This window comes from Xyrauchen texanus, chromosome 32 (assembly GCF_025860055.1).
Source record: "Xyrauchen texanus isolate HMW12.3.18 chromosome 32, RBS_HiC_50CHRs, whole genome shotgun sequence".
NCBI classification, from domain to species: Eukaryota; Metazoa; Chordata; class Actinopteri; order Cypriniformes; family Catostomidae; genus Xyrauchen; species Xyrauchen texanus.
In genome coordinates, this window is record NC_068307.1 from 7,637,159 (window position 1) to 7,650,572 (window position 13,414).

Below are 13,414 nucleotides of genomic sequence, written 5' to 3' on the forward strand. Positions count from 1 at the left end.
TTCATCAGTGCACCTGGAAACACTCAAGGTTCCACATTGATACAATGACCACTTTTGATAGCGAAATAATCACTGGATTTGTCCAAGTTTGCCAGGTTAGTGACATTAAGTCATTTAAAGATATTCTGAGTTTCGTTTAAGGCATGTAGCTGAAAGTAAACAGTTATCCATGAGCAGAGCTGCATATTCTGCTTTGTTTACTTGGATATGTCTGTGAAATTCTCTATAATGCTGTACTTGGGCACATTTTCCGCTATTTGCCTTTTTCTGCTATTTGTATCACTGAAATGAGTGTCCTGCTCATGTACACTTGCAGACTTTATATAAATTATATAGTTCCCCATGATGATCTTTTATTATGGAATGATATATCTCTGAACGGCACGTGTTAACTAAACCAACTGTGACCTCGCTTTACATGTCAGTTAGAGGCTATAAATCCCAGACCTTTGCCATTTTAGTCCAAGATCTAGCTACGTGAGACTAGTTTGTTACTGCATGATAATAAAGTGAAGAAAAAAGAATAAGACAAAGTACAAAAAGTGGCGTATTGTTTCTTAAAATTATACTTGCATTTAATCTTAACGCAAACATTACGTTTAGAACAGAATTCTGTTATTTTAGTGGAATACCTGAGCTTCATGTGTGTGTGCTGCTTATCTGTATCACATTATTTATATCAGGCACACTGAAAAATGTTGTGAATATGTGTGTGGATGTTTGTGCTTTTTCAAAAATTTCAGACCGGATTTTTTCCTTTTTAATGCAGCAAGTAACCAGGAAATTGTAATAATCTTGTTTTAGCGCAGTAGTGGATTGCAGTGGACTTTCACCCACTGCAATCCACCTTGGTTTCACCACACTCGCATGAAGAGTCAGAAATCTATTATACATCTACTGCCAAATGTATACCATTAGAACAAATGCTATGCCCCCTGAATGTAGCTCAAGTACTTCTTAAATTAAAACAAGTATGATGGATAAAAATAGACCATGACATGATTTTTTTTAAAAGTGCAACCTCTGGTTGTTACATTGCCAGACAAGAAAAAAAATCCATATTGATGCAGTGTGACCAAAGCTGCAACTTTAACAGTTTGAATTCCATAACATTCTCACATAATTGCTAATGCATATACTGGTGACTCTGTTTGAAAATTGAATCTTGGTTTAACTAGCTTCGTTGTGGCAAGATATGTTGTCAAACTGGATGCATGTTCAAATGAGTAAAACATGCTTTCAGATCTAAATAATCTTGTCTGGCAATTTTGTTAATCTCAAAATGAATTGAATGTCATCAGAGACTTTAAATGGCATTAAAGTGGTGGTAGCAATACATATTAAATGGAAAACCACTGCTTGTGAGAAATAACATGTGATTCCTTTACTGGTGAATTTAGTCTGGATTCATGTGTGAAAGTGGCTAGTTTTTAAACTCGCATTATGGTAATGATTTTTTGTGCATTCAGACCAACAGACCGGTGAAGCATCAGAATCTTCCACCAACACAGAGGTGCCGTCCACTGTAGCGACCCAGAGTAGAGCCATCACCACAGTCACACAGGCAACACCTCTACCAGGACCATCTGTTCCAGTGAGTGTCCTATGTTTTAACATGCCTGACAACTCTCTGCTGTTATTTAATGGTGTCTGATTTATTTTCCCAATGCACTTGCACAGACCTATTTTCTATAAGGCTAAGATTCCCCCTATATGTGCCACTTGCCAGAATCCACTATTTATCAAATTTTTTATTGGACTGTGAGAAACTTCTCATCCAGTGAGAAACTTGTTTCATTCTGCTGATACCCTTTATATAATATTTGTCATATTTAAGAAACGGGTACATGCAATAGGAGTTGAATAATTATGTAAGGCTACACAAGTAATTGTTTTAAAACAAAATTAAGTCATCAATCTGCAATGGCACTTATTTAAGTTTTAAAATGTAAGTTTATCGTTGCAAGCAAAAATGTATTTCAAAAATGCAATTAAAAATAAGCTGTCTCATAAGCTAATAGAGGAGATTATTTCATTACACAAGAAAGGTCATAGCTGAAAGTACATTTCGAAGGCACTTCGATTTCCAATAGACAAAGTTGGCAGCACCATTCATACATTTTTGATATATGATACAACAACAACCTTCTTGGGCACAATTTTCACTAAGGGAAATGTTGACTCCAGTTGACTGAATAATCAAGAAGTAATTAGGAAACACCTGTGGAGTCCTGGAAGAAGGTTTATTATATGTATGACACTAAACTGAAAATGAGTTTTAGACCCATGGGTCAGCAGTATGTCAGGAGTAAGATGAAAAAGTGATGACAAGAATGACACCATCCCCACATTCAAGCATGGAGGTGGGTCAGTCCTGTTATGGCGTGCTTTGTGGCTGCAGGAAACCGCTATCCTGACTCTGTGACTGACACCATGGGTTCTTGAATGTGTAAATTGAAGCTCCGTGCTCACTGGACTTTCCAGCAGGACAATAACACCAAGGATACATCCAAGTTGTCCAAAATCTGGTTCAGGGTAGGGCTGCCCCCGACCAAAGATTTTCCTAGTCGACTAGGAGTTAATTTAAGCCATTAGTCGACTAGTCACACGTTTACTAAACCGTAATAATTTGCCTTTAAAATATATATTTTACAAGCGTACGCACGAAGAGAGCCGCAATGACACTGGCAAAAGCTGAAATGATCCTGCATGTGTCAAAAAAACTAGCAAGGAGACTGTCTGAAAATTTTGTTAATTTATAGAGAGAAATGCACATTAGGGTTGTGCCGACAGACGATGATATCAGAGATCGACGATGGTCAGAGTGATCACCAATAGCTGATGCCTTTGACGATGTCAAGACTATATTTGCCACGTTTTCCCATGTATTCAATTATTATTAGGCTATTATTATCAAATTAATATTACATATAATTTGCCCTGTGGCACACAAACACACACTTGAAGAAACACTTTATTATATTATTAAGAACAGATGACAGAAAAGTAGTTTGTGTGCAAATGACACGCTTATACGAGGCGTGTTATATCGTGTAACAAGCGCATCTAAAAGGTGTGCAAGTCATTTTCCGCCTGCATGTTTAGACTGATACTTGCCTGACGGTAAATGGAAAGGTACGTGTGTGTGTGTATGTATATGTGTATATATATATATATATATATATCATGAAGGAGGGAACAAAACATATTTTCCCCGATGACGAAATACCCGGTACAGAATGCACAGATGAAGTAGGTTCTTTGCCAGAGAGATGTTGACAATTGTTGTGAAGACATCTTTCAAAAAATTTAAAACACATTTTAATTGCACTTGTGTTTTTCCAGTTTAATTTGAATTTTTTGTTTTGCTTAACCCTAACCCTACTTAATGAAAATGACCCCATAGTACCACCTAGTGTCCAAACAGTGCCAATACTGGTGTTCGTCGTTTTTTTTCAGTGACCAATCAAAACTTGGTCGACCAAGACTCTTCTCATCGACTAACGTTTGGGTCGACTATCAGGGGGCAGCCCTAGTTCAGGGATAGGTCGTGGAACGTCCTTAAATGGCCCTTTCAGTCCATCATTAAAATCCCATTGTAAACCTTTGTTTGGATTTCAAGGAAGCAGTGGCAGCACAGAAACCAAAGAATGTAAATGAGCTGGAACATTTTGCTAATGAGAAATGTGTAAAAATTGAGAGGTGAGAGGTGTCCGAAGCCTGAGAACACTTACCTGAAGCATTTATTTGCTGTTATTAAGGATGAAGTATGCTCCACAAATGATTGACTTTTTTTTGAATATTGAATATTTTTTACATGACATTTGTTGAGAATTTTGTATTATCATTTTAAAATTTGGGTAAACTGAACTCTTTGTTCTCAAAACTTACTTTGTTTACTGAGGGTTTTAGTTGATATGTTTTAATTCACATCACCAGAATGTATTGCTGGTCAGGGATCATTTTGATTGCAACTGTATATTACCAGATGAGGTTAAATGAGGAATAAGGTTTATTATTGTTCCCAAGATATTAAATTGGAAGCATTTGTCTTTGTATGCCCTTGCTTCAATTTAGAAATCTTGGGAAAGGAAAAAAAAACTAATGCCATAGGTTTTTTGCCACAAAAAAAAAAAAAACGATTGTTCCAAAAAGCAACTGTCTGCACCAGTTAATTGGTGAAACCGATATATCGGCATTCCTCTAGAACTATCGGTAAATAAGGGTGCTGATGCTCTGAAGAAATTGGAGCCTAACTTAGTTAAACCCAAACAAAATCCATAAACTTCATTAACTTTGACAAATAAGTGACTACTAGTTCTCTTGTACTGACACAATGTTTTCAGTCCATGCTGCTGATAAATGCTGCTGAGATGTCAGTGTAATCACTGCTTAGTGTATCTGCAATGGCACATTTATATGTCAGTAAGTGCTGCAGTATGCCATGTTGTGAATTTGACACATACAGTTTTACCTTAAACTTTGATGGTCTTATTTTGAGCATGAGTAGTTTTGGATCAACTGTCATTACCGGCAGATAACTCATCCAACAACTGTTCAACAACAATTGATAACAAAACAAAAAACTATGATTGATATATGCACCATTAAAAATAACTCGTATGAAACTGAAATTGAAAAACTAAATAAAAACTTAAACTATAATAACCCTGATTTACACTTGACTTTTGTGTCATCCCATTTCAAACGGATCGGCCAAAACGCATCTTAAGCGACGTCTAAGCATCAGAGAGCAGCAGACACTACTAGTTCTCCTAAACAATGTTGTTGCGCTGTTTTAATACCATTTTATTCTGTAATGGATTAGAATGAGCTTCAGATTTGTAAGCTTCATTGTTTGTTTCCTGTGTCCTTCTGCAGTCTATCTCTTCAATCACTGAGTCTTCCTCTGAGGCAGTTGCAGAGCCTGTTGTTCTGGAAAGCCCAGAGGCAGAGTCCTTCCAGACAGAAGACCAGGCAGAGGCATTCGCCATGCAGGCAGATTTCCAGACAGAAGCAGGGGCAGTGGCAGTGGCTATGTCGAGTGACTTTGAGGCAGAGGCAGCAGCAGCCATGCCGAGTGACTTCCAGGGAGAAGCTCAGGCTGTGGCCATGCAGGAAAAGAGCCAGATGGAGGCAGATGCCGCTGAGCCCATGGAACATGATGCTTCTGGCTTATCAGAGGGAGAGACTGCTCTGGTGCAGCTACCAGTAGCAGAGGTACAGTCAATCATTCCCACAATTCCTTTAAATTTTAATACATCTTTAACATTTTAAAGTTGTGTTTAAATGTATTATGAACCTAGCTTGAACTAATAATGAACAATAGTTTGTTTATAAATCTTCTATTGAACAAGATTAGGGGTGGATCTTGATATAGATTTCCTGATTCTGATTCACAAGCTTTTGATTCAGTATTGAAGTCGATTTATATGGGTGTATTTCCATTATAATGTCCATTTTGCTTACATATGAAAGAAATTTTCTAGGTACATTACGAAAATGTACATTTTACAAACAATATTTCGTTTTTAATCATTTGTCACATTTTAGCTATTTAAACATTTACAAATACATGTATTCCTTCAATAAATATATTACATTTCATATAATATAATTTATTACATGTTGTTTAATGCTAAATTTATACTATTTACAAGTATTTACATTGTTTTGTAGAACACATGCTAAAATATGTACCGTCTCTTTAAGAAAACAGTTCTGTTAAGAGCTTCAATATATGAGCGCATATTAACGAGAGAGGGCTCTGAAAATTAATAAATTATGGACTAACTTAAACTAATAATGCACAAAAATATATTTCTACATTTTAGTATAAAAGTTATAAATATATTTATACATTTACATTAACCAAGATTACTAAATGCTCTAAATGTTTTAATAAAAAAATTGCTTATTGATATACTGTTGTTCATTAGTAGTTAAAGTTTGTTCATAATGCATCCGTTTTCAATAAGGTTCTAAACATTACCTAATTCATTAGACCTCACCCTAACAAACCATCTAATTTTATAACATTTATTAATCTTGGTTAATGTAAATATATAAAGATACTATTTTATATTTAGAATAAAATTTTATAAATGTACCATAAAACAAAGTATTTATACATTTTTACAAATTTACATAAACCATTTATAATTTACATTATCCAAGTGTGAAAGGTTATCTTGCTCACTTGTGTAGCAGGGAGCGGGGGGCCAGGTGAACAGTCCACGCAAGTCTTTTTTTTTAATCACACTTTTAAGTTGCATATACACACACACACTCACCGTTTCGCTTTTCAGCGTACATGCAGTCAATTTCATGCGTCGCTCTCTCTCCCTTCCAGCAGTCTGGACTGCCCTTATATATTTCTCCAGCTCTCACTGCAACACAAAACCGCTGTTAGAGATAATTTACCCCAGGTGTCAATTCTTGTTGCTTCCCTCTCCCAGCCTCGCTCTCCACAGAACGTCGCTCGACCACGCCCCCTTCTCCACACCAAGAGTAATAAATGCTGTGAATGTTTTTTGATCTAATATTACATTACCCAATGTTAATGTTTAGACGTGTGTTACCACAAAAAGTAGTTTTATATTTATGGTAAGTATTATATAAGAGCGTCTCTTATTAGGTGTCAATTATCTTGAACAAAATATTTTTCAAAGATTTTAAATCAGACTGTGATGTGGTGTTTGTTGGTAGATGGAGGGCATTGAGTCTGCATCAGCATCCCAGGATGCCATTGCACTGGCCTTGCCCCCAGAGCTGATGTCAGACGGACAGGCCACAACACTGATGGTAACAGGTCTGACCCCAGAGGAGCTAGCAGTAACAGCGGCCGCAGAGGCAGCAGCGCGGGCTGCAGCCACAGAAGAAGCCCAGGCCCTCGCTATCCAGGCTGTACTACAAGCAGCACAGCAGGCTGTTATGAGTGAGTTCTGCAGGCATCATTATCATTGTCCACAAAACCACAACAAATGTTCTTATTGTGTTCAAATTTAGTGTTAAACATCTTAAAGAAGGCTCATGAATAAGGCCCTCATTCTTGCATTCCCATCAGCTTAGATTTGTCGATCATGACCCTTTTTATATTGATTTAAAGGCTTTGCAAAGTTTATATGCCTTGCAAAATTAACCTTTGTTTTCTGTGTTTTGAACACTTGTTGTGTGAATTCAGCTGATGCAATTTTCACCCAAGTAGCATAGCAGGTAGAGAGAAATTTTGTTGAAATTGTGACTGTCTTTCTTGGGAGCATTAGTTAGAATGGGTTGAAAATGAATATGCAGCATAATTTTTTAAATAATGTTTAATATTTAAATGTATAATATTATTATTTAAGAAAACAATGTGAAAATTCTGTGTCATTTTATTTTAAATGGAATTTTGTTTTATTTTAATTTATAGCAGTCACACAGTTATGTGATAACTGTAAAATATCTGGCTATTATTGTAATGCCCCCCCCCCACCCCCCTTTGTTTCGGTCGGGACAGACTAGGCCAACAGAAATATGTCCTCACTGTTAAACATTACTATAGTTTACACTGTATTTATCAAAATTCCATCATCTTCCATTTCTGATTTGCCATTTGCATAAAATGATTTGTTTCTGGTTTACCCTCAGACTCAGGAGAAGTTGTTGCTGGAGGAAACAGCCAGCAGACCCACACCATACCCATTGTTCTGACCCAGCAGGAGCTGGCAGCCCTTGTTCAGCAGCAGCAGCAGCTCCAGGCGGCGCAGCAGCTCCAAGCGGCCCAGCAGCAAGCCGCTATCCAGATTGCTCTCTCCACTGAGGGATTGGCTCCGGCTGACAGCCTAAATGATCCCACATCAGAGAGCAATGGACACAACGAAATGGCTTCCGCTGCCACAAGTGCAGTGGTTACACTGCTGCCTCGGACTTCCGTAGAGAGTATGTGTTTTGGCTTTAACATTACCCTATATATTAGGGAATGTGCTGTATAGGATGGGTGATATGATGAAAATCACAGTAGAGAATGAGTGTATGTTTGTGTACAAAACTGTACTCATACCATTCACATATATATTTTGACATTCTGAATGCTCTGTTTGTTCCCTTTTGTAGCCTTGGCTCCATCCAGCACATTAGCGCCTGCAGTAGTCGCCAGTCCAGCCAAGATGCAAGTAGCGGCAGCTCTCACTGAAGTGGCCAATGGAATGGAGGCTGCGGTAAGTAGCGTTTCATTGGAAGTCATGTGTAACTTGCCCAGCTATGGAAAAGAATAGCCATTATCTGCTGTTCTTTCCACAGAAACAAAAGCCTCCCACGGTTACCATCAAACCTCAAGTGAAGAAAGAAAACCAGTGGTTTGATGTCGGCATTGTTAAAGTGACCAACATGGTTGCAACACATTTCTACATGCCTGCAGATAACGCCGCTTATATTGACGTAAGTTTGTACTTGGTATTAGAGGTGGACCAATAGTGGACTTTGCAGATACTGATAACCAAGGTGGTGGAAAAGGCTGATAACTGATTGATCGGCAGATAGTACAAAAAATAAATACATCAGTTTAAAGAATGATGAAAAAAAATGTCTTAGTCTTTCCTTACTATGAAGGGAGAATAGACATTGAGGCTTCAAAAGTCCAAAATGAATAAAATCCGATAAGTAAAACCGATATATTGCCTACCTCTACTTGGTATGATATTTTAAGACTGTTTCATTGTTTCTCTGTAAGTACACTGAAAGAACTTCTGTTATAGGATGATTCCGGCACAGTCCCCGACTACAGCCAGATGAAGAAGGTGGAGCTTCAGCCTGGGACGGCCTATAAATTCAGAGTGGCGGGTGTAAACACATGTGGCCGGGGAGCCTTTTCTGAAATATCTGCTTTCAAGACCTGCTTACCAGGATTCCCAGGGGCACCATGTGCCATAAAGATAAGCAAGGTATGTGTGGCTGAGTGGGCTGTTTAATCTTAATTTGCACTTGCTCACTTCTATTTACAAGAGGCACATTGAGCCTTTTTAAAATCTTTTGAAATTATAATTTTTTTCATGCTGAAATACTTAATCCCATCCCAACTTCAAGGGATGGTTCATGTTTACATGCACTTAAGAAAACATATTTATTGCAGGATTTTTGCAGAAAGCGAAGTTCTGAAACGTCATGTAAACTATAGTGGCACTATTGGTGCATAAATTACACACTGTACCTTCAATGCAAAGTTTAAAACAATAGGCTGCTTGTTAAGATTACTTGACGTTACTTTCACACATGCTAAATGCATTATCCCTCTTTATTATCTCTTTCCTCAGAGTCCAGATGGTGCACACCTTACATGGGAGCCTCCATCAGTGACATCAGGAAAGATTACTGAGTATTCTGTGTATTTGGCCATTCAGAGCAGCCAGACCACCGAGGTCAAAACCTCTGCCCCAGCTCAGCTCGCCTTCATGCGTGTTTACTGTGGGCCCAAACCCTCCTGTCTGGTCCAGACTTCAAGCCTGTCCAGCGCTCACATAGACTACACCACCAAACCAGCCATTATCTTCCGCATTGCGGCACGCAATGAGAAGGGCTATGGCCCAGCTACACAAGTGCGATGGCTGCAAGGTAGCGTGCCACTTTTCTTTTAGTTAAAGAAAAGGTTGTTGTTTCAGGCATTGATGTTTGTTAACACTGTTATTTCCCTTGCTTTATAGAGTCCAGCAAAGAGGGCATCTCTGCAAAGCCTGCCCCAAAAAGAGCAGTTTCTTCACCAGATATGTGAGTGTCCATGTCTCATCCATGTTTTCATGAAGACAGAATCACAAAACTGTTAAATTAGAAATCCTGAAGTCTGAGACCACATTGATGCTAGAAATCGATTTAAAGAATTGTACATTTTCATAGTCTTCCCTTACTATGATGGGCACAGATACAGAGAGGCTACAAGAGTCCAAAATAAAATCCCAGATGCAGTTTATTGTTTGAACAAAATCCCAGTAATAATCAGAAAAACGAAGGTTTTGTGCATAATGTGGGACTCATGAATGTAAACGGGCCCAAAAACACTGGATGCTCTGAAAAAAAGAAAAAAAAAGAACTATCAGCATAGAATTTTGCTGATTACTGATAGTTTCAAAAAGCAACTATCGGCACCGATTAATCAGTAAAACTGATATATTGGTATACCTCTAATCTGGTGAATATACTGTACACTCATTTGGCATTTTATTAGGGACACCTACTTAGTCGTGATTTATATAATCTGCCAATCGTGTGGCAGCAGTGCATACAATCATGCTGATATGGGTTAGGAGCTTCAGTTAATGTTCAAATCAACCATCAGAATGGGGGAAAAATGTGATCTCAGCTATTTCGACCATGGCATGATTGTTGGTGCCAGACAGGCTGGTTTGAGTATTTCTGTAGCCGCTGATCTCCTGGGATTTTCATGCATACCAGTCTCTAGAGTTTACTCAGAATGGTGTCAAAAACATCGTGAGCGGCAGTTCTGCAGACGGAAACACCTTGTTGATGAGAGAGGTCAATGGAGAATGGCCAGACTGGAATGAACTGGCAGAAAGGCTACGGTAACTCTGATAACCACTCTGTACAACTGCATCTCAGAATGCACAACATGTCGAACCTTGAGGTTCCACTTCTGTCAGCCAAGAAAAGAAAGCCGAGGCTGCAGTGCTCACAGGCTCACCAAAACTGGACGTTTAAAGATTGGAAAAACTTAGCCTTGTCTGAAGAAACTGTTTCTGCTGAGTCACACAGATGGTAGGGTTAGAATTTGGCAACAACAGTATGAATCCATGGACCAAACCTGCCTTGTGTCAACAGTCCAGGCTGGTGGCTGTGTTGTAATGGTGCAGGAAATGTTTTCTTAGCACACTTTGGGCCCGTTAATACCATTCAATCATCACTTGAATGCAACAGCCTGTTGTTATGCATGTCACAATTCACCCATCTTCTAATGTCTACTTCCAGCATGATGATGCACCATGTCACAAGGCAAAAGTCATGTCAAACTGGTTTCATGAACATGCCAGTGCGTTTACTGTTCTTCAGTGGCCATCCAGGTCACCGGATCTAAATCCAATAGAACACCTTCACAAATCTGCAGAAATAGCATGATACAATCATGTCAACATGGACCAGAATCTCAAAGGAATGTTTCCAACATCTTGTGGGATCATGCCACTTAGAATTGAGGCTGTTTTGAGAGCAAAGGGAGGCCCTACCCAGTGTTCGTATAGTGTTTCTAATAAAGTGCTCAGTGAGTGTATGTAGGCTATTAAAAGCTTAATTTGGTAAATAGCCTAATTAACTATACAGCATTGTAACCTGGTCAGGCTCCCAATGTATTTATGGGTTGTTTATAACTTAGTCCAGTAATGTGCACCAAATAATAAGAATTTTTTTTTTCTGATTAGGATTTGGGTAGTGCAATAAACTGTATTTGGGCTTTCATTCAATTTAAAATCTTGTAGCCTCTGTGTCTGGACAGCCCGTCACAGTCTGAACTTTTTACTTCTATTAGTATGTTGATAATATAATTTTATTGCATTGTATTTCAGGAAAGGGATTGGTCTCAAGAAAGCAAGAATGGACCAGTGATGTCCTCTCTCCATTCGTCCTCCAAAAGCAGGAAGACTTATCCCAACTCCTAGCGCTCCATCTGACTTCCACACATCTTTAATCAGAACATCCATTAAACAGCACAAACTCTGAAAGGAAATTGGGTTTAAAATGAAGAATAATTGGTTCTAGGATAAGCATTTCTCTTTTAATAGAATGAATGGAGAAAAGCAACTTTCTTTTTATTTTTCCACCCAGTTGGAGTTGGAAAAACTAAACAAAAAAAACAAATGGCTTTTTCCATTGTATAGTCTTCCACTCAACTCACCCCATTGCATTCAACACATGTATTTTGCTTCAGAAGTTTCAAATATCAGTTTTAAGGTTTTGTTCAATGTTTGTTCAGCTTTCATCTTTCAATTGAAGTTACTCTCTTTCCTGTGATGGACTTCAGGGTGGTTTTAGATTTCTGAATGGAGATGAGTCATGATGTCATTCTCATCATTGGGGGAGAAAATGGAAATGGGGAAACAAACGAAGCACTTGTCCTCAGACAAGAGAGGATATTTTCACTTGAAAGTTTATTGTTCAGTGATGTAAAATCTGCACAAGAATTATTTCTGGACTGCAGCCTCCTGGTGGAGTCATCACTGTGCACTTTTGCATTTAGCTGAAAGTGAGGCAAAACTGCAGATAAAGAAATGGCCAAGGACGTTCATTAGTGGCCAGACAGAGACTTTGTTAGAACTGAGATTTGCCATATGAAGAAAGGAATAAAAAAAAAAAGAAAAAAAAAAAAAAAAAAAAAAAAGGAAAACTTCACAAAAAATTAGCAAGCGCTGACTGCGAAGATCTTTTGTGTAGTTTATTTTTGTATTTTTAAATGCTTTTCTCTTATGTGTATGTTTGTGAGTGTGTATTTTTTAACCCACTACTTATATATTGTTTTTTTTTTTTTTTTAAGTTCTTGTTCATCCCCATTGGTTTTCAAGGATTTGTGGTAAATGGAGCTTTTGGAGGGGCCATGCTATCTTCAAATACAAGTAATGGCATTGTATTTGTGTTAATGTGTTACAGTTGAAAGTATGTTAACAGATTTAAACATCTGAAGGGCTTTTACTTTGTTTACTGCATATTTCTACGCTTGTTTCAACTCTGTGTTTGTGTATGCCAAACCTTGAGATGTAAAAACGCAAAACATTTAACTTTTTAATTTTCACACACCTCATCAAACCGCCATTATTAGCAACAATTAGCTGTTCCGTTCCTCTGGCTTTTCCTCTGAAGATTTTCCACATGTTCCACCACATAGATTTGTAGATTTTTTTTCTGCCCAAGTTTGTGAAGGAAGTCGTCTATGTGAAGATTAATTAAATTTCTACCTTGTTTTTCTTTGATTATCTGAGGGGTATGCAAAGTAAATGATAAATGTATACCCGTTTGTCTCCATGTTGGGAGTTGATGGAGGTTCTCATTCTTGGTTAAAGCCAAGTACGGATTCGACTGTAATATAGTTAATTCATACCGCAAGAGGTAATGATGACATCTTGGCCTTTTATATACTTACCTGTAACTAAATGTTTTTACATGTCGGTCATCTCCTGATTGCCTTTTTTTGTCTTGACTTATAAAAGAAACAAATATATATACGGTCTCCCTGATTGATTTTGACCAATTAATTGTAGTTTCATGCAGCAAGTATGAAGTGTATGTTCTACCACTTAGTGTCTTCCATTAATGTATTTTGAATATGAGTTGCTACATTTGATCAAACACCTTTTCAGAGAGCTGATCAGATATGACGCTCTGCTCATTTGCATTAAAATGGAGATATTTCAGTTGAAATAAAAGAATAATAACCCAGTGTAGT

The 13,414-nt window shown here is 37.9% G+C and overlaps 1 protein-coding gene across 1 annotated transcript in view; it reads left to right on the top strand.

Annotated features, from left to right (window-relative positions):
- The window catches only part of LOC127625807 (host cell factor 1-like), a 31,289-nt gene extending 17,887 nt beyond the window's left edge, over positions 1–13,402 (top strand). The window contains exons 19-28 of the mRNA XM_052101186.1: positions 1,470–1,594; positions 4,882–5,220; positions 6,709–6,937; positions 7,630–7,920; positions 8,095–8,198; positions 8,281–8,418; positions 8,736–8,921; positions 9,291–9,588; positions 9,678–9,741; positions 11,544–13,402. Of these exons, the coding sequence (XP_051957146.1) occupies positions 1,470–1,594; positions 4,882–5,220; positions 6,709–6,937; positions 7,630–7,920; positions 8,095–8,198; positions 8,281–8,418; positions 8,736–8,921; positions 9,291–9,588; positions 9,678–9,741; positions 11,544–11,583 (1,814 nt within the window). The 3' untranslated portion in view covers positions 11,584–13,402. The remainder of the gene's footprint in view (positions 1–1,469; positions 1,595–4,881; positions 5,221–6,708; positions 6,938–7,629; positions 7,921–8,094; positions 8,199–8,280; positions 8,419–8,735; positions 8,922–9,290; positions 9,589–9,677; positions 9,742–11,543) is intronic.
- Positions 13,403–13,414: the final 12 nt, after the last annotated feature.